The sequence below is a fragment of the Sparus aurata genome, chromosome 17, assembly GCF_900880675.1.
Source record: "Sparus aurata chromosome 17, fSpaAur1.1, whole genome shotgun sequence".
NCBI lineage: Eukaryota > Metazoa > Chordata > Actinopteri > Spariformes > Sparidae > Sparus > Sparus aurata.
In genome coordinates this window covers 28,766,314-28,788,116 of record NC_044203.1, presented here as the reverse complement: position 1 = coordinate 28,788,116, position 21,803 = coordinate 28,766,314, and the positions used below count along the sequence as shown (strand labels likewise).

At 43.7% G+C, this 21,803-nt stretch overlaps 2 protein-coding genes across 7 annotated transcripts in view; one reads left to right on the top strand and one right to left on the bottom strand.

The window, feature by feature from the left end:
* Positions 1 to 94: 94 nt before the first annotated feature.
* Positions 95 to 13,359, bottom strand: LOC115567910 (free fatty acid receptor 2-like). Of its 6 annotated transcripts, none has more exons than XM_030394848.1 (3): positions 13,118 to 13,359; positions 12,897 to 13,009; positions 95 to 2,130 (listed from the first exon to the last, which is right to left on the bottom strand). In XM_030394848.1, exon 3 carries the CDS (start codon positions 1,889 to 1,891, stop codon positions 869 to 871), a length of 1,023 nt encoding a protein of 340 aa, XP_030250708.1. In that variant the 5' UTR covers positions 1,892 to 2,130; positions 12,897 to 13,009; positions 13,118 to 13,359; the 3' UTR covers positions 95 to 868. The 6 variants fall into 6 exon arrangements, with proteins under 6 accessions (XP_030250708.1, XP_030250709.1, XP_030250710.1 ...); XM_030394849.1 differs by having other exon boundaries at positions 13,189 to 13,359; XM_030394850.1 differs by lacking the exon at positions 13,118 to 13,359 and having other exon boundaries at positions 95 to 2,133; positions 12,897 to 12,913.
* LOC115567914 (uncharacterized) overlaps positions 10,406 to 21,803 on the top strand; it is a 39,001-nt gene continuing 27,603 nt past the window's right edge. The window contains exons 1-2 of the mRNA XM_030394854.1: positions 10,406 to 10,429; positions 17,714 to 17,796. The gene's annotated coding sequence lies outside the window, so the exon portion shown is untranslated. The remainder of the gene's footprint in view (positions 10,430 to 17,713; positions 17,797 to 21,803) is intronic.

Below are 21,803 nucleotides of genomic sequence, written 5' to 3'. Positions count from 1 at the left end.
CCCCCCCCCCCCCCCCCCCCCGCCCACCCATACACACACACACACACACCCAAATGTTTAAATTATTTGCGTATGAAAATATTGTTTCTTTTCCTCATAATTACAGCCCCTGTCATAAAGCTTTCAGGCAATATATTACATTCGTTCGTACATATTTTCATACACGTTGACAACTTTAGTACCACATAGCGACAAGGCCTCTAATCACATGATATAAATACAAACACACTGTGTAAGTTACAATCTGAAGGAGGGTGCAAAATACAAAATAGGCACACAAATAAATTCTGACACGGAAACCTGCGTGTGTGCGTGACCTGCATACTGTACACAATCAGTTTTTTTGCGACACAAATCAATTTCAGCACACTTCCAGCTTCCTTCTCGTTCTCACACTTCGCACTTCTCTGCAGTCTCTGTTTTTTTCCTATGACGATGTGTGACAACGAGCGATCCTGTTGTTACAGACAGACTTCATAGTCTGTTTAAAAAGCCGGCAGCAAAGCTTTATCTCTCATTGCTCAAAGATGGCGTCCAAAGCTGCTCCTAAGATATTTATTTTGTTGTCCTTTCTGCCGCAGCGCAACACCTGCAGCTGCGTTAATGAAGATCTGAAATCCTGCTGTTCTGTATGAATATTTCATCTGCACGTGACAGTACAAAGAAGCCCGTCGCCGTGGCTGCGCGCATTAAGTCCGACAGAGGTTTTCCTCTTTGTTTCCATCGGAGAGACAAACAAAGTCACGCTGCACCGTTTACAGTAAGTCTTATGAGTGAAAACATAAACACGCCGTTAATTTCCTGCTTCCAGGAATGAAGATATAACAAATGAGTGAAGGCAGCTGCTCACGGCTTCCTCTCAGTCAGCTTAGATAGTATTGGTCGCCTCCTGTTTGTGCTCCTTATCTTTCGCAGTCTCGTTACTCCCCCCCCACAAGGCCTGGAACACGTGACAGGACAGGCACCTGTGTAGGCGACTCTTAACCCCTTCCATCACGCTGCCCACCGTCCCTCTCACGGCAGAGGAGGAGAGGTAGAAAATAAGTGGGTCGAGACAGGCGTTGAAGGTGCTGCAGAGCAGGGCCTTGTCTCTCCAGTAGGGACTTTCCCATGTAACAAAGCCGACAATGTGCGAGACGTTGTAGGGGCCGAAACATAGAGCAAACACGAGCAGCGTACCCAAAGCCATGCCAATGGCCCTCAGGCGCCGGCGCCGGTCAATGTGCTGCAGCTTGGACAGAATTCTGATGAAGTTGATGTAGCAGTAGCTGCAAATGAGGAAAGGGATGCAGAAAAGTACAATGCAGAGCTCCAGACGCACAGGCAGGAGGACGTTCTTCTGGGCCTCGGTGAAGTTCTCGTAACACACCTCCCTCTGTTTTCTGACAGTGGCGTAGGTGGAGGAGGAATTGTCGGCGGAGATGGGAGTCGAAGGTTCGTCATTGCCGATAAAGGGCACAATGAACACGATGCTCAGGTTGATGAAGGAGAAAATCCAGAAGAAGATGCTGGCAGCGACTGCGTACACAGGTCGGCGCTTCAGGGTGTGCTGGATAGGGAAGGCCACGCCCAGGTAGCGCTCCACGCTGACGGCGGTGAGGAAGAAGGTGCTGTTGTAGATGGTCATATAGAAGACGAACCCAGACAGCGGACAGAGGGCGTAGGGCATGTCCCAAACCATGCCGTTCATCACCTCCTGCATCTTGAAGGGCAGGAAGAGGAGAAAGAGGAGGTCGGAGATGGTCAGGTTCAGGAGCAGGATGTCGATTGGCGTCGATTTCCGCCTCACTTTCCTGCAGAAAGTGTAGAGGGCCAGGATGTTGGCCGGGAAGCCCAGGACGAAGGTGATGATGTAGACGGACAGACACAGCCCTGTGTGGCACTGCTGCATGGTGGCCTCTGTGGAAATCAGTCAGTCAGGAGATCGAGATGTCTCACGTAACGTCCTTGACTCTGGAGGGAGCGAATACACCGCAGCACAGAGAGGTTTGATCCGTCAGGCAGTCGGAGCGGCAGGAGACGACGGCTTCTTATTGGGTCAGCGGCCTGGAACAAACCCGGCGAGACAGCGTGGTTTTCCTGTCCCCACCGATAAACCGACGCTCATCGTTTCCTCCAGGGCTTTGAGCTCTGCTGATAAGAGAGAATGGAAAGAGATTACCACACCGCACGGCACGGCGCGTCGACCCAGTGTCCGCTTGACACTTGGTTTAAGGCTGTTACACTTTTTACACATTAGATTTTAGCCTACAAGCCGCAAGAAGCCAGAGATAAACTCCCTGTCCTTTTTTTTTTTTATATATTCCCTCTTAATTTCTTTCTATATCCCTACTTCAGAGTTTATTGCCGAGCTGAATTATCTCTTGATGAGGAGCCAGTGTTTTGGTCTGGCACATGGGTTCATATACAAACCGTAATACTGTGTTATTGCTTCCTCCCTCCGTCGTAAATACAGAACATTGATGCTTTTATCATTAACTTCCAGCCCCTGTTCTCCGTATATGCACAAATACTGGACATGTTGGGAAAATGATGACCCTCGTAAACATAATGACTTAACTACAGCGAGGAAATGAGTCTCTTGAAGCCTCACAACAGGCTTTTGTCACCAAAACAATGTGTCTGCGTCTTACCCCTGCATCTTTTTGTGAAAGAAAAACAGAAAATAAAGACTGAAGTGAATTAGTAGATTCTGACAAAAAAAACTAAAAGAAAGGGAAAGTACTGATAGAGGAATTTGTGATATTAAATTAAAAAGCTGGTTTCCTTACCCTCAGTGTAATGAGCTGCATCACATCAGAGTGAACGTGTGCGACAGAGGCTCGGCTCTTATAGTCCTGACAGTCCAGTGACAAAGCAGGGGAAGTTTTTCTTGGTACTCTTCTTGCAAAGGAATGTGACGAAACCAAAGAAGTGCCAAACGACTTTGAGACTTCCTCTTTTGTGTGGGGTTGTGGTCTGTCAGCCCTCAAGCGAGAAGGCAGTTGTGGCTCACCTTATTCCACTGCGTGTTCCTCGGCACACCCACATGTGGTGATTGCTCAACTGGTTTATTTGATCTCCTCTATTCAGCAGCCCTTCAGCTCCTACCTACTGTCGCCCGGCACGTCCCCCTATTTACATGATAATCTAAACATCCAGCGCAGATAATAGAAATTATTATTAGGGAGCTACTGCAGCAATTTATCTCCCACGCTCGGAAAATACGGTTTCCGTGGCAACAGCTGGCCTTTTTGCAATATGAGCGGTGCGCACGGCCTCCGCGAGCCTGTCTGATCACAGGTTATTAAATCATATTTAGTTATCGGTGCACGCTGCTCCTGCACTGTGACATCAGTGAGGAGGAGAGAGAATAGGCATTTGACACAAAGCAGATGACCCGTCGTCAGAGCAGTCCCTCCCTTTCACGACAAGTGGTGGGGGCAGCAGGGCCAGCTCTATGGTTTCTCCAAACAGAGGGCCCCTGTTAGCTATTGCACACAAACAGAATGATAAAAAAAAAAATGGAAAAAAAAAACCATGACGCGTGGTTTATTCAGAGAGGATGGATGAGACATCTTTCTTCTTTATATATCCGGAGCCAGACATGTGACTCCGGTCATTGGGTCCAAAGGCTAATGCAAGACCCAGTTTTTGGGTGGAGAAGTCTTTAGTTAAAGCAAGTCATGTCCTGAGTGAAGTCACTTGGAACTGAAGTGTACAGTCTTTATGAACAGAAAAGACAAGGTGTGAGCAGTGTTGTGAAATGTAGCCAAAGGTCAAGATACTGTGGGTAGAAATGACAGTTACTCATACAAATAATACTTGAGTAAAAGTCTTAAAGCGTCTCATGTTGTATGTACTTAACTATCAAAAGTAAAAGTAAATAATACATGTATTTACAGATACGTATATGTGATGTACTATACTGTAGATCGACCGATTATCAGCCTAGCTGATCGCCTGATCCAATTCAGCAGAGTAAAAGATAATCAGTGATCTTTTTTTTTTTACCTGATTACTAAGACTCTGACGTGACTTATAACCAAAAGTATGGAAGTATGGAAGTATGGAAATTTAAAATAGCAGAAAGTGGAAATAACTCAAATACAAATACCTAAAGAATCGTTTTGAGTAACTGTACTTACATTTCATCGCTGGGTATTATTGCCTGTCTAATTAAGAGATAATTGATCTAACATGCTCCAGAAGTATGACAGTGAACTGAACTTGTGTTGTATACCTGTTGATATTGAGTGAAATAAACGTAATCAACGAAAAAAAACTAATGACCTTATGAACCCCTGAAGACCTCACGACATCTCCAGGTGTGTTTGTGGTGACCAGAGCGATCATTTAATCATAAACATGATGTCTTCCAGTGTCTTTGAGTGTCTCTGTGCCTGAATCTAACCAGACCATAAACACAGCACTGTCACAAGTGAAACTAAAACTTAAAGAAACCTTAAGTTGCAACATAAAGAAAAGTAAAGTTGCGACATCACCCTGATTTGCATGACTGTACTTTCCCATCATCATTTTCCAGGGACTGGGTTGCTACTGCTGTTCCTGCTATGAACACATTCAGGGCTCTCTATGCCGCAATGTGCAACTTTGTGGAGGAAAAAAACAAACAGTGACGCTTTGGGTTGTTGTCAGACCCTGAGTTACAAACCCAGAGCCATCGTACACTGTGTGACCACCTGGAGATCTGACTCAACATTCAACCACGCCACCAAAAAATTGCACATCATTGCTTTAACCCGTGTGTGTGGACATCAATTAAACATTCAAGTCATCACGTCCCAAGTCAAGTGACACGTCTTTAACTTCCGAGTGGAGGTTGAGTCTAGAGTCATTTATTTTCTGTGTCTGCAGCAGAAGTATATAAAAAAAAAGGAATCAGTGCTCTCGTTTGTATTTACCACGTCTGTCACTACAGCAGGGTCAAGTTTCAGGTGAAACAGGTGAAGGCGCTGGCGGTTAATTTCATGAAGTGATAGAAAAGAGCTTTTGAAGTCATATTGACTCAGAGGTGTAGAAAGAATCCTTTTGATGTTGCTTAATGTATGTTAATCACTCTGAGACGCTTTCGGTCGAGCTCGGTCTCTAAACACTTGATTCTAATGTGTGAGTTTCTGTCTGGCTTTGCTCCTTATTGCACATTTGTCAGTCCGTCGCCTCCTACCCCACCTATTGATCTTATTCGAAAACCTCCTTTTAACTTCCCCCACCCCCCCTCCGCACTCGAAACAAATGCAGAGAAAAGAGTCTGACTCTCAGACATCTGCTCCCATCTGAAACCATTACACTCACAATGTTTTATGCAAGCTGGTTTGTTCCACTGTGACAACTTGTTTTCTGCGGAATGACACCAGGCGGTTTTTCTAAGATGCTGTTTGAGCACAAACTTCACTGTAACGCTCGCTGATATTTCATCACCGCAGGACAACCCGCTTCAGTAATTAGCTGGAGACAAGTTCCCCCTCTTGGCGCGAGGCAGAAGAGCAAATCAAGAAGGAAATGCAGAACAGGGTCCCAATTTTGCACTTTTTCGCATCCCATATTTTACTTTTTTTTCTTATCTTCCCAAAAAAAAACGATATCAGAGGCAGAATATTATTTTTCACATTAGTCTATTAAAGTTGTCTCCACTGCCAAAGGAGAGTCGTTTCCATGGGGCTGAATGTGTAATGTAAGGCATGTAAGGTTGGATCGTTGGGCTTTTTCCCCATTTAGTTAAAAAGTTTAACTGCAGGAATTATTGTCGGTGTAACACAGGAAAGTAGGAAGAGGTGGAGCAAGGCTGTAGCCAGGATTTTAGAAATGAGGTCCCCTCGACACCTGACCACACCAATATGTATTTGTCACATATATTAGTCTATATCAAAAACGTCACTGTTACATTTTTTGTGTTTGTTTTGGCCGGCTGTGGCTCAGGGGTAGAGCCATCGTCTTTTTATCAGGGGGCTGCTGGTTCAATTCCCCTGGTCTGCATGTCGAAGTGTCCTTGGGCAAGATACTGAACCCCAAACTGCTCCTGATGTGCTGGTCGGCACCTTGCATGGCAGCCACCACCCTCAGTGTATGAATGTATGTATGAACTACTGTAAGTCGCTCTGGACAAAAGTGTCTGATAAATGACGTAAATGTAAAAGTACTCAATCAAAAATGGGAAATATCCACCAAATATTTGTATTTATTTTTTTATTTTCTTTAAAAAATAATTATAGAATATATGCAATACTCCCCCAGGTTTGCTAAAAATCTCCCACATGACCTCATTGTTACGAGTAATGATTACAACCCTGAGGAGGAGTGAAAGCAGACGTTCCTCACTTCCAACGCATCACATATCACAGCTTAGTCAGCGGCCCACTGCTTCAGACTGGGATGTGGTGCGTAGCAGTATAAAGAGCGAGTAAACTCCACATCCGAAGGTGAACTTAAGCTCTTATTTTAAGACGAACCAGTCTTTTCCTAAACCTAACCAAGTGGTTTTGGTGTGTAAAACCTAAAATCTACAACCATTTCACAACATTCAATAGATCAGCTCAATCAATTTAAACTCAGAAGATCATTACGGGGTGGCTTTGAGTCAAAACAAAACAAAAAAAAAGGGAAAAACATGGGAAGAAGAATATAACGACAAGGAGACATACACCACAGTCACACAACTGGAGGGTAAAGGCATTTAAAACTATTGTTTCACATCGGATTTTTTTTTAATTACAAGGAGGCTACAGGGAGGTTTGACATCAAATTTCTAAAATGCCCAAAAGGTAGAAGAGTATTGATTTAAACAAGCTGATGTATTCTGTTCACGAGGCAGGTGAGCTTAAATGAAAGCAGTGAGAGCAGAGCTGATTCCAGGAACATGCAGCAGGAGTCGGTCAGTTGAGCGGGTCTGATAATGACGACAGACGAAAAGTCATCATATGCTAAATGTTTGTCAACAACCAGACATTGCATATTTGTTATTGCTAACCTGGCAGAGAGCCCTTAATGCCAGAGGGGTAAGAAAGACATCACAGGCTGCACACAAGCTGCCGCGTTTGACGAGTCGGGAGCGAGGCCATGTTGCGACACCATTAGTAATAGCAAATCCCCCCAAATGCCATTTTATTATAGTGAAGTGACAAAACCATGGATCCAATAAGGGAGATCTGGATGCAGCATCAGCAGTGGAGCTCCAGTATGAAAGGTTCGAGGCCGAGCAGCTAGCTTCTGGGTCATCCCTCCTTTAACTTGAGATGTGAGAATAAAACAATTCCAATTTCAAATGTTATCAGACGGAATGGATCAAATTCTGAAAATGAAATTCTGGCCATTTTGCAGTGATTTTTGACACACTTTTGACAGCCGCTTCTTTTACAATGTAAGCTTATGAAGAAGTCTCTTTTTTGGGGGGGCCAGTGGGCGTCATGTGACATTGCAATTACACGGTTTGGCTGCCATGTCAATTGGCTTCAAAGCACGGCGCTGTTGCTGGGGGAAGGACGGTCAACAAAAGTTCAAACTGTAGCACCAGAGGCTGCTGCTCTTTTCCCCATTTTCTGGAAACTGATTTTTTTTTTTAAGCATAAAATTGTTTTTTTGCACTGAAACCCAACCAAACAATGGCACTGTCACGGCATTAAACAGGGAAGGGCTTTCACAGATGACAGACGTTCAAGATGTGACGTCCAACACATCTGATTCTTTTTTTCCCTGATGTGTTATGATGCAGGTCCCGATCAGGTGTTGCAGACATGTGTGAGCAAACGGGGATTTTCCCAGCAGCATCAGACAGGTTGAGTGGTGTGAAAACAGGTTGTGAGCGGCGGCAGCAGAACCCACGACCCTGCGGTGCTTTTCAGTTTTTTGGGACACTGCGAATGAAGTCAGACAAAAGCTGATGCAACAGGATGATATTTGTGTAAGAGCGTACAAAACAGAACAAGGACACGGCTCAGATGCATCGTGTTGTTGCACGGAGAAAAGCCTCCAGAGCGTCGGCGGCGTGTGTGGTCACTGAAGCAGCAGGAAACAGAATTATACAGTACAGAAGCGAGGAGAAAGATTTATTAGCGCGCCGACGTGTCAGGCCCCCGAATATCAGAAACAAATGTATGCAGGTTTCTCTCTCCTCATCGAGACAATCCATTAGAACATTACCAATTTTTTTTTTCTTCTCTCCTTCAATTTTACATTTTTGTAGATTAATATTTTATTTTACCAAAATAGATGCAGTTTATTGCTCTCACTGATTCCTGTTAAGAATCCCAGAGGCTAAACAGAGAGGGTGGGCAATAATGCTTAATGGGGCCGCTAAACTATAAACGAATTACATTAGTGGGTATTTTAAAAGGAGTCTTTTTAGCTCCCCTGGGGGGTTTTGTGAATATTTCATCAAAAAAAAAAAATGTGTGGGAAACAGCAAATTGTTGTCGTATTAATTAATAACAAACTAATATCGTTAATTGAAAGAATATGGCGATAATTGGCCTTCAGGAGCCGGGCGGCGTAGCGTAGCGTGATATTACCCTGGAAAATAAGCCGTCCGTCCGTCAGCGCGCCCTTGTGCTTGCTGGGAAAAGGCTACTTTGAAGTTCAATTGACATGGCTGTTATGAGCAAAGTGTCAGGGTGCTTGTGTTGTTTGAGTGCACAAACATAGGCAGCGTAGACGAGAGCTGCTCTGAATGTGGTCAACAGCGCTATAAAGAGCAGATACAAGAGGGGGGGGGTTGGGAGAGGAGAGGAGGCTGGAGATGATCGAGTGTGAGAGTAAGTGGACGTGACTGCGTGCTTCCTCTTCTTGATTTATTGTAAATGAGGTAAATACAAATAAAAAGCGTTGCTGTCTGAGGTCTTATGAGAAAGAGGAAGGAACTAAAAAAAAAAAGTGCAACAGCGTACGCGTCTGAAGAAACCGACACTGGACCTTCCATTCTCTCATCATCTGCGGTTCTGCTGCTGTACTGAGAACCATTATCATCCATCAGAAGAAGCACTCAAGGCCTTTACTTGAGTAGGAGTTCCAGTATAATGTTTAAATACTATTATTAGTGAAATATACTCCAACGTACAATTCTTAGAGTAGTCACTCTGCAGAAAAAATGGCTCTTACTGGATATATTGTTAGACTGTTAGTACTGAGCTGTATTTTATTGTTGCAGCTGCTCGAGCTTGAGCTAATTTTAACTACTCTACAGTAAGGTAGTTTAATTCAGTGCTTCCTAGGGGTCGGGCCCGCCCCAAAGGATCGCAAGATTAATCTGAGGGATCGCGAGATGATTAATGGGAGAGGAGATTCAGGAAAAATAAGTTATGCTAAACAAAATTCTCTCACACATTTCTGATAATCTTTGCCTTTTGGTACCAGAACGGTTGAAACAATCGAAACCCTCTGTTGCTCCTTTGTTTGGCCGAAGCGGTCCGAGGGCCAGTTCGGAGCCAGCGCCTTCTCTGGAACCACTTCTTTGGATTTCGACAGCCAAAGAACTGGCTCTCGGTCAGGAGAACTGGTTCCAGAGCGGCACCAGCAATGTGCTGGTCGAGGACAATGAAGGAGCCGAGCCAAGCCAAGGACCAACTTACAACCGCTTATGACTGCCATTTTAAAAAAAAACCTGAGCCAGTGTGCTTTGTTCTGATCTGTCAACGAGAGACTAAACACCAGATTTTTACTACGGACTCAAAATGGAGCAACAGTAGTCCGAGGACCGGTCATGTTTGGATGCCAATATAGGTTTGCAAAGTTAGGAGCAACACTTATAGGGAGCTGATGTCGTCCCTCATAGTTGCTCCTGGCAATGCTGGGAAACTGTAGACGGATGCAGTGACTGTGACTCTATGGTGGCTCTCCTCCGGGACAAGTTATCAACTAGAAATGGCTTTTTTTACCGATCGTAGTGGCTTTATCGAAACCATAGTTTGTATACCTGCAGTCCTGAGTTTTACTTTTGGAATGACAAATATAATCTGCCTCTTCTTGGATGGTAGGAAGAGGTATTTCCTCTCACGAAGTTGTCCGACGATCAACAAGGTTAGAAACCACCGGTTTAGTCATTATCAATGCATTCTTATATTTAAAACTACTAAATCGTAAATATAAAGTTTCCTGCTGCATTGCTGTGGAGTAGAACTATTAAGCCGCATATAATGGAAAATCTCAAGTGAAGTGCAAGTGCAGCAGAGTTATACTTAAGGACAGCACTTGCATTTCATTGATCTGGAGCCTAATGGGCCGTATCAATTACAGTATGTTGTTGACAATCAGCTTTACATTAGCCACACTATTGTACTACATGGTAGACAGAGCCAGGCTCGCTAGCTCGTGCAGCTAATTTGTCCAATTTCACACTTTATCTGTCCAGCATCTCGCGGCGGCAGACTCATCGTATCAGCAAATTTGTTTTGGTCCGGAACGGAGGAGGCGAACCGCTGTCTCACACGGGCCACAACAGGTGAGACGCGACACATGGAGAATGATTGCCACTGAAATCTGCTTCCATCTTTTCCTTTGTAAGACCTCAGTGCGTTTGAAATAAATAGTTAATTGCGTTACATCAAGTAGATATCTCAACAATGGGAAGATTGCGGCTCCGTGCTTCATGGACTCGAGCGTCCCTGAGGCCTCCACGCTAATCCCTCTGTTAATACCCAGAGCATGAACCTATAAGCTTCCTTATATTTTCGGCGAAGGAGAAAAAAATAACAACATAATTCTCCCGTCCCGACAGAAGAGTTCAGTGCCTGCTAAGCCACCATATGGCTATTTGAAGAGTGACTTTGCATCCAACATAGCCGGACTCATTTTATTTCCCAGTGACACATTCGTAAAATAAAGCTCGCTATGTCGAAGAGATAATCTTTTACATTTGGCGGCGAGCCTTATCAAGTGTGACCCAAGTTCCAAGGAACAACTGTTAGAGGACAGAAATCTGTGAGGAAAAATAGACGACAGTGTGAAAGCCCCGGAGGCAAAATAGATTTTCATCCCCTTGGCTTCCCGCCCATTTCGACTAATCAGTTTTATAATGATCACATCAGTTCCTTTTATAGAGGCGTACCAAAAGGGAAACTTTCCCGTAGTCCCGTTTCAAAGAGCTGTGCAGTTTACTCTCATTGCCAACATGCGCAATTAATATTTCAGCCAACAACATGCGGTGATACCCCGCTTTGTGTCAGTCTTGTAAACACAGAAACCAAGAGTCATTTTCCGTGTAACTTTGTGAGCTCGTGATCAATGTGCACATTTTTCAAACTTCTCTCACGGCTGGGAATGAGGCCAAGTCACACACCTGTACAATGAATGCCCGTCGTGGGCGTTTATTGAGTTATCCGCCGTTGCCGGGATCTCACGAAGTGGTTGTAAAAGCAAAGCTGATACCGCGGCTGCTGGATGTATGGATGTGTTCGGAAAAGTGGTCGGAGATCACAGACGCACGCGGCGCTAATGTTTGAGGTTCCTAGGTAATAATGCTCCCGCCTTACCTGCCCCTTGACTGTGAGCCTGAAAATGATGAATATGCACGACAGGAGGCTGCTTGTTGATTGTTTACAGGGCTCGTTGAACTTTGCTCGGCGCCCGCCGATCTATTATTATACCCTTTGTTTGAAAACCAGCCTCCATTGTTTGTCTGCTTTTTATTTACAGTACAATTAGATCCTTGATTACTAATATTTCCAGTCGCGGCTTTCACACAAAAACCCGTCTCAGTTAATCAGCCACGATTCAAGGTCTTGAACGGAAAATGCTTTTAGTCAGTCCAGAGCCGATGAAGAGAGTTTAGTTTTTATCATTCATCAGTACAAGTGCAGAGACCGATAAATACACTGAACTGAACTGATGGAGAAGCCTAGCTGTTTTAAGGCTGCTGATCCTCAAACCACGAGCTCCGATCGCGGAGATATAAATGTCTTGAAAGATCAAAAAGCACTGTACTTGAAATGCATCTCATTATGGGAGCAAAAGAGAGTCGAATCAATGGTTTTGTCAAACAGTGGGGTGATTGGCGAGATAAAAGGAGCCCCCGATTGGACTGCAGACACGAGACGGCGGCATCGCACTCATACGGAGAGGTCGATGAAACTTCACGACTCTTCTTATTAGAGGGTAAAATTGCACTATAGATGCACAAAATACACCTCTTTAATATCTTTTGCAGCGCGATGGCAAGAAAAACAACCGGGCTTTCGGCGTTCAGGTGAAATTTTAATGACCACAATTTGGGAGCGTTTAGTTGAGGAAGTTAGCTGCTGATGGCCTGACACCAACCCTCCTCTGTAAAATAGCTCCAACACCGCTAAATTCTCTGCAAACTCTACAACTACACCTGGCCTCACTCTGGCCATCTGTTGAGCCAGACCTAACAGACAGATATAAGCTGTAAACTGTTCTGCAGAGGTGTGAGCGAGAATCTGAGATAGATTGATTGCTCAGCACATCAAACATCTCTTCCTCTGAAGCCAGACCTCAGGTCGACCACGGGACAGCTGGTAGGAGAGAACCTGTGATGGATCCGCACGGTGACCCCCCCACACTGCTTTAATCTTCCACTTTGATCACCCAAGTGTGGGCACGCGGCGCGATATGCTGCCGGAGAAAGGGGGCAAAGGATCGTCGCTGTTGTTATTAGAAGGTGTCGACCTGCTGTGAATTGTGAGGGGCAGCACATTCAGGTGAACATCAATGTGTTTAGACTCTGGACTATTTTTCAGATATCTGTGCTTTACTTGAATATTTACTTTTTCCTCCCCTCTATTGTGCGTTCCTGTTCAACGCAGGCCCATCACAACAAGACCGATTTCGAACCATCATCGAGTTGAATCAGTACTTCTACGTGAGTGAAGAATGCGCGCACGTTCGCCACCTCTGTCATCTAATACATCAGATGGTGGAGTAAAAGAGCATTTGGTCTTCTTACGTACAGTTGGCTGAGTTGTCACGGACACTGCCAGATGTAGCCTCTGTTCTGGCGCACAGATCTGGACCATCTGTGGACTGTGATTCATTGCTGAGTAAGTGGGCGGCGTGGCCATTTCTGGAGAGCGAAATTGAGAGATGAAACACTTTCAAAAATATATTCAAGAGGAATAAAATAGACTGCAGTTTAATGTGTGTCTCAGTGTTGTTCTAGCTGCATAGTTACCTTGAGCTCAGTGCTCTGACAGAGGCAGAGTGAAACACCCCGTCAAGAAGTCAGCCGGTTTTGTTACTTACTGATCTCGTAGAAGGAATGCTGGTTTTGAACCGTCTCAAGTCCTGCCAGGGGGAACAGACCGTCCGATCACTCTCGTTGTACCTCGGTTTTCTATCACTCTCCCTCTTCGCCTTCTCTGCCTCCTCCATCAGAGAGCTTCTTTTGAAGTGCAGTTTTCACAGTTATTCCAGTTGTTCCACCGGACAAAACCATTGCCGTTGCGCAACCAAAACAGAAAGAGAAATTCTCTATTTTTTGGTTGCGCAATGGCAGATGCACTTCCTGTGTGCCATAATCCAACTCCTTGTTTTTTTCTGTGAAAAATCCAGCCTAGTTTTAAAGGTTCAATATCAAAATGTTTATACTGTTTAGGAGTTACCTGAAGTTATGTGTTAATGTTGAAACTGGGAGTAATATAACGAAGGATATTAGTAGTAGGCTACATCCCATGTGCCTGTGAAGGCTGTTCAAGTCCACTGCAGGAACAGTAACAATGAGAACGACTACATAGAGAGGTCATTTACAAAAATCAATTGGATTCAATTGAATCTGTTGATTTTGATTAAAAACACTCAACAACTTGGCTAATCTCCCTCACCTGGGCTGTGGAGCTGTGTTTTCATCTGGTTTGATTGACAGTGTTGGCGACCCAATCACATGTGTAAATGTATCTAAACTACAAATATGTGACATCACGTCATACCCAGCTAAGCTCCACCCACCTCACAATGGTGAGAAGAGCACAGACAGAAATAAAAATGGGGAAAAAAACAAATTAATCTCTCAAGCGAAAAAACCGAATAACAGAAAATGATGTGTTCAAGTTCGACCCTGACGTTTGTATGTTTTTGGTCTCAAGTCATAGATCAGAGGAGCTTTGAATAGCTGCACAAATCAAAGCATTCATATGGAAATATTAGTACTGACAATAGAAAATGCATTAATAATTTAACCCGCACATACATTATACACTATAGTGCCTTGTAAAGATTCAGGCTTTTAGGGTTTCTTTATATAAGCTATTAAACCTACCTCCGCAGAATAAAAAAGATGAATAAAAAATAATGTACATTACAGTGTTTCAGGCTTCGCTTACTCAGCTCCTTGTGCGAAGGCACATTACAGGCTGATAGGACAAACAGCAGCTTTTATAGGTCAGCAGAACTGTCATTTCCTAAAGACCTTCAACGTCCCCCCAGAAAATATTGTCCTTATCAAAAGCTGTTAAAAAATATATGATAGTGAGCAATTTCTATATGAGTGAATCCTGCCAAAATAAAAAAAAAAAAAAGTGTAAATGTCAACGTTCACTTCCCCAAAGGCATGTTTAATACGCGGTCACGTGGCGGAGCAGTGGCATTTTGGAGGGCAGATATACTAAAAGGGTCTGTGGGCCACATATTGCAACAGAGAGTCAAACAAAAATAATCAGGACCATGTCGGTGCTCAAACGGTCTGCAGCTAATATTGATCAGTTATATATAGTTTCTGATCAATCCAGATGCAATTACAAATGCCTTTCGCAGGTAAGCAGAGACTAGAGAGACGTTTGTAGATGACTCAGTCTGGAAATGAGCTCATCTTTATTTGAATAAATTAAATGAAAACCAGGACTCAGAATTTTGATGTTCCCCTGAACAGCAGCAGTGTCCCCTCGCAGATGTTTGCTCTCTCCGAGGGTCAGACTTACTTTTCGTGACCTGCTGTCCACAGATCTACGAGTAGTGGAGAAAAGAAAACCTGCCGTCACAGAGAGAGGAGGGCCATGATATCATTTATCATATTGTGTCTGTGGAGAAAAAGCGGCACGCAGCTTCAGACTGTCTCTCCTGGAAGGCTTTCATTGCGTTGCATTCGGTTGTTGACATTAAAAAAAAAAGAAAGACTATCAAAAGAGAGCTACTTTCTCACCTCTGCACAGTCTGCATTGTAGTTGTGTGGGCGGAGCTGGTGTGAATGTTAGTTGTTGTGAATGTGAGAGCCTACAGCGGAGAGATGTGGGGGCAGCGGGGGGCTCAAGCTGTTCCACCATCCAACAAGCAGTCTTGAAGAAACATCCAGTACAGGCTGTTTCAGGCCCATAGACGTGCGGGATATTAAGTTTTCAAGACTTCACAGTGACCTGATTCAACTTTTATTAGCAGCATAGAAACACTTAAGGCCCTGACACACCACACCAACATCAGAGAGCTAGCTGCGATGAAGGCAAACTGTTGTGGCGCCTCACATCTCCCGCGTCTGAGCCAAAGAGCTGCGCCTGAACAAACCGCAGAGGCTACAGCCGGCGGTCAGGTTTGTACGCTCTGCGCCTGCATGACAGGAAATATCACTCTGCAGATGCACACTAACCATTAGTTTTATCAAGCAGTTTCTTTTTGACAGCACTCTCACTAATATAGGCGCATCTAATGGAGAGTATGCCTGATGAAAGTTGCAAATGGCCCCGGCAGACAGGCAGAGGAGAGGAATTAAGGAGAAAACTGCGCTGAATGTGTGAAATCACGGATGCGATGGCGACAGGCTCGCTTTCTCCCGCACTGATCTGCTTACCTGAACAGCCAATCACTTGCCGACGAGCGGCCGCAGATTCTGCACGCTCAATTGGCCAAACTGATTCGCTTGGAGGGCCAAAAGGAAAACGTGATGGTGGATCAGGGCCCAAAAGCAAACACCTGTTGTACTGTTGAGGTGCACAATGGTAATAGGATCGTTTTGACACATAATGAATACTCTGCATATTTAAAGTGCATCTACAGCAATTTAGGTCATCATGTTATACATCAATTTGTATTTTTTTTCACTAGAAACATCTGGTGGGCCAAATCATATCAATTATAATAATAATAAACCTTTAAAACCAAAGCTACAAGGTGCCTCACAGAATATAATAGCATGCAGTACAAGAAAGACAAAGCTAAGCACATAATATGAAATAAATTCAGATGCAATACAGGTGCAAAGAGCAGTAAACAAGAAACATAAAGCACAGAGATAAAATATGAAAAAGCAAGATCACAAATTTAGATTGAAATTGAAAATACATTATGCATATGCTCGTCTGTACAGGTGTGTTTTAAAAGCATTTTAAATTGTGGCACTGATGATACTTTGTGGCCGATGCTGCGCTAAGCAAATGCTTTATAAACACACTATAATGTGTAAAACGTGTATTTTAATCCTTTTGTTGATGCTGAAATCATTGACAGTCTGGTTTCAAAGCTCTTTAAAAAAAACACTTTCAAAACTGGCCCCCATGGAGTTGAATTAGTCGGATACATAACTAGATACCTCATTAATAAATGTGCTTAATGAAATGACATGTTTCTGCCCAGTATAACCACATGGCATATGACTGGAAACATTAATTCAACATACCTTTTCAATCGTGATCTTTAAGTGTTTATACTGCTTATAAATGTGAAAAAGGAAGGTGAAAATAAGGTTTTACCTTTTTGTTTGTGTAAGTTTTTGAGAATATAACATTAGAGATTAAAATCATTACAATAAATATATTATAAATAAATGTTTTCCAAACCCTACAGTTCTTCTTGGACTTGAACTCTGACAATGTAAACAAATGTGACTGGAGTTTATCCTGCAATCTGAATCGTTTAATGAGTCGCTGAGATCGAGATAAATTCATTACGGTTGACAAAACCGTCATTCAAATCCATTCGCAGTTCCTCCTGCGGGTGTAAGAGATATATTTAGATTTTTTTTTTAGTCAGACTGAGCTGCCGAGCCCCAATAAGTAGGGCAACACATCCATATCAAATAACACACAGCCACACACATGGGGGCCACAGACTGCACTTAATGAGAATGCTGGGATGTAAACAGGAGGCTGACCCAGACTATCAGCTGATAACAGGTTACTGATTAATGTGTTGGCATGGATGATGGCTGACATACTGTACACAGTGCAGCGAGTGCGCACGAGGCAATTTAGAAACAGTGGCCTTATTATTGTTCAGCAGACTCCGTGGTTTTACAATGCTCTGCAGCACGGGAGTTGTGGAGCAGCGTATCAGCAGCTGCAGCTGTGCAGATATTGATGCAGTTATACAGCAGTTCAGCTGTAAAACACCCTGCCTTCAGCACATACACTATATCTTTGTCATGACTCGCTGATAAGCAAATCAGAGGGAACCCTGCTCTTTCTGTGTTGCTCGGGCCTTAACAAACACCTACAGAGTGAAAGGTTTTACAAATGTATCCTGAATCTGGCATCTGGACTAGAATGAAGAACTGTTTTTGATTGTGTGTGCTCAACCAAGTCAAGGGAGTGGATGAAATCTTATACAGTACAAGTCAAACTAACAGCAGAGTGTAGCTTGTGTCCTGCAGGGTATTTAAAGAACCACTGACAGCCTTATGATAAAAGGTATGTGGGTCTTCACTGCGGGCATGGCATGTAGGACAGAGAGCGGCCTGCTTGTTTTATCAGTTTCCGACTGCACAGAGCACCAAACTTCACCCCGACACCGTCAGAGGAGTGGAGCAAGGCGATCTCAGGTCTCACTTTAGCTTCTTCTGCTTCCACAGTTCTCTGCACGACGAACTCGAAACTCCTCTGAGCTGTTGGTCCCGCACTCCCCGCAGCTGGATTCACCCACTGATCGCTGTTGGTATGTTGGGATATCTTGATCTCTCATCTACTTTCAGGTGTGTTTGTCAGTTAACTGGCCCGTAATGATGTCTGCAGAACTATCATGGTGTCAGTGACATTTGACCAACTTGTCAGGAAAGCCAAAACTAAAAAATGATCGTACTTAACCTTTAATATTTACACCTCATAAACATGCGGATGACATTGTACTTGAACGAAAAATATGCTGACATTTATTTAAAAAAATGTATTTTTAATATACGCAACTGCACCGCCATCCTTTTAGCACCACAAAGTTCAGAGTAAGGTCTTTTGGTTTTTGATTAATAACACTGGACTGGTTCAGAATGCACATTTGCCCTTTTTGCAGTGGAGAGTTATTCATTTGAAACACAGAACATTACTAAATTTCACCCAAAATGTCACTTATGCCCCTCTGGCTCTCATATAACACACTGTTCCTCTAGTGGGTACACTCAGGGGTTTTTGCAACCCATTTACCAGGATAAATGGTGGCAAAGTACATTTTTGCAAAAACCAAAGACAATTTAAAACTCCATGTTTCATTAAGTTCAATGTCGGCTTAAAATATCTGTTTTGGTCGCCATGAATGGGGCCTACAGATGGCCCGACCTCCCGTCGAAAAAATAAACATTGTGCCAAGGTCTCCTTAAAGATGTCCACTAATGTCACTCTTACAAATGTTGAAACAGTTGCTCATCAAAGATATCCAGTGGTTTCGCTCTTTCATGCTTGGCAGCCTTGTCACCTCTGACTAGATGACTGTCCCCACCACTTCTTGAAATAAGAGTCAAGCAATAACCATGTGATGAGAAGATTATAAGACACATTTTGCAGACATGTCATTGTGGTGCACAGCCTTTGACACGTACAGATGGAATGATAAGTCGCTGATTAGCAGACATAGTGACTGCTAACATTTCCTGGACGCTGGGCTGGATTTCTGCTGCTGCAGCCTCACTTGGTCAGGTTCGACCACCGGCTGTGACTTGTTCACTCACTTTGCACCAGCACACTACATTTACATTTACGTCATTGTCCCAGTTGCTTGTAGTCTTGCTTTGAATGAAGATCTACAAGATGAGTAACATCCATCAATTTGTTTTTTTAATGGGAATCTTGTGATAAACGGCTCGCAAAATGTTGGACGTGTGTTAAGCCTTCATTAAGGTCATAAAACTGAAAACAAGTAAAGGACGGAGCTGTAAAAGTGGATCAAGAAGCACTAGATACAATAAGAAATCCACCATCATGCATCCCATTCTGTTAAGCACCCTCCCTCTGACTGCGATGCTTCCATTTCTCCTCTCACTCACATATATTTTTAATGACTCGTGCATCTGCTCTGTTTTGTACAGTCATCTTTCTTTTCTTCTGCTGACTTGGGATTTTTTTCGCCGCAACACATGGCTTAATTACAGGCAGAGCTATCTGCATTTCGAAGAAACGGCTCATTCTTTGAATTTCTAACAGAAGACGTCACGTGTGTTGTCATCCGGCCGCTTCCTGTCTGTGGTTTCAGTTTGTGAACCGTGAGCCTCCGTTTCGTCCAGCCTGTGTGATATCTATGGACGTGAGAGGCGTGAAGTGAGATACGTGCTGGTGGTGCAGTTTGTTTGTTTTGCAGTCCCTCTTTCGCTGCAGTGCATTGTGTATCTAAACTACAGTATCTATGACAAATTGATTTTTTCATTGTTGTATTTTCACGCCCCAGAGGAAATCAAAGATCTTTTTTTTTTTTAAGAGCTTTATAATGCAAAATCTCTACTGAGACTTCTCTTCTTTACTTTACAGAGAAACATCAGTAAAAGTGCCCGTCTTTATTTGAAAGAGAAAGCATGGTGGCGATGTGATATGAAATCCAACATGATACGCTCGGTTGAATCAACAAAAGAGAATGATAAAACACAGAACTCTTTGAAGTGATTGTGTTTGATATGTATCCCTGAGGGCAGCACTTCACCTTTAAGCATCTACAAAACAAGCCGGTGACAACCGAGGATTTCCTCGTTGCTGCACACGACCGTGTTTCCTTCCTGTGCCTTTTTTTGTGTGTGTGTGTGTGTTTGTGCTGGACTACAGGCGAGAATAACTTTGCCTATGGCTTGTTTTTTAATTTTTCGGCATTCACCATCAAAGCCGCACAGATGGCAAAGGCCTCGAGGAGAGAGGCGGTGGAAAGTGATCAATAGATAACCTCTACAGTCCTCTCACATGGCTCCCCCTGGTGGGATGATGAGGCATGGAGTCCGTGGCTGCCACAGTGCAGTTTTTTCGGTGCATGATTTACATTTTAAGACACCACCATGTAGAGCGATTTACAGTTAGTGAACTGTGGGGGATTCGCTGTCCTGCTCAAGGACATTTTGACTCGATGTGGCACAGACCGGAGCGATGAATTCAGGGTCATGCCGCCACTTTAAAATATTGAGTTTTTCTGCAGCCGCCCCGGTGTGCAAAGTTTAATGATGAATTTGTTTCATTTCATATTCCTCTGGGACTCGTATTCGTGTGACATTTCGCTAAAGGGGGTCAGTGCACAGAGGCAGAGGTTCAGTGTCTTGCTCAAGGACGCCCTGACAGGGATGGACACATGGTTCTCAGAGGAGTTACCACTTCATTTCAGCGGTGATATGAACTTACGAGGACTATCATGCCTGACCTCTTTCTCTCCCTGGTGGTGAAGACACATCACCATCACTGCAGCGAACACACACACACCAAAAAAAAAAAAAAAGGCGGCATCATGAATTTTTATTCACTCGGAGATGGTAGATAATTGGACTGAACCCCGTCTGGGCCTCATGTTATTTCAAACTATAAAATGTCATCAAATCTGCAAAAATATGTGCGCCTGCTGAGCAAGACTGAATTTAAATTAAAATTGGATTAGGATTACATTGGCCATCTTGTGGTATTAAGTTTTCCCTGCTCAAGTCTACTGCAGTCTCCTGAGCGAGATCAACAGCAGCCCCTCGACAGACTTGAGACAGGAAGCGCTCTCTGCTGCAGCCTGACACGGACCAGAACGAGCATTCATCAGTGCTAAAAAATGCCCTATTTGCACACACTGCGCTTGAGTTATGTTTGCCTTTAATTTATGCCCTCCAAAGGGATGCGTAAACAATTACAATTACTTGCAGCAGTCACAGTAAATCATGGTAAATCAGTGTACTAAAACAACGCGAGCAGATTTACATGCAAATTGGCCCGGGGAAGGTGGCCACATCAGTGCTCGGGGGTTTACTGCGTTGTGTGTTTCCAGACTGCAGAGTGTCTTGTAATTTCAGCTGTTTAGGCCATAAACAACCCACTTCACTCCAAAAGACAGCAGGGAGAAGTATAATACACAAAGTGCTGCATTTGTAAAACTGCTCCAAACTTTTTCATAAATCAGAGCTTTCATCTGGAACTCGTAGGCAACGCTGTAACCTTTTCTAGTACCAGGTACTCAAACGCACTCCATCTCCACTCATTACGGTGCTAGACTACCGTGAAGTGTCTCCAATAGTGAGCAGCAGGACTGTTCATCTGAGGTGACGTGCAAGTGGGAGCAGGGGATTGGGAGAGTGATGAAGCCGTGATCCAAACACACGCGCTGCATCTCCAACAACCAAGCCCAAGGAACAGATTCCCTCCGAGGAGAATCAACAACAGTGCTCTGTGTGCACAGGCGCCATGCATAATTAGCACTATAGACACAGTGAGCAGAAATATGCTGCAAACGGCAAACGGCTCTGTGATTCAGAGGAACGGCAGAATAAATAGGTGCTTTTGTTGTCTGACTTACTGTCAACAGGCATGAGGAGGTATTTTGTACTGAAAATCAAAACATTCTTATGTTTGGAAGAATGCGTTCACTTTTGAAAATGGAGGCAAAGTAAGTCATGATTGTGCATTCTGCTGTGAATAGACTAGACAAGTGACTTCCACTGTGATGGAAATAAGACAAACAATGTGCCGGATTTAAAAAGTTCTTTTCATTTTCGCTCAGTGGGCTTCACC

What these genes read in the sequence shown, in the direction of transcription:
- LOC115567910 (XM_030394848.1), bottom strand. Translation starts at nt 1,891, where the DNA reads ATGCAGCAGTGCCACACAGGGCTGTGTCTGTCCGTCTACATCATCACC.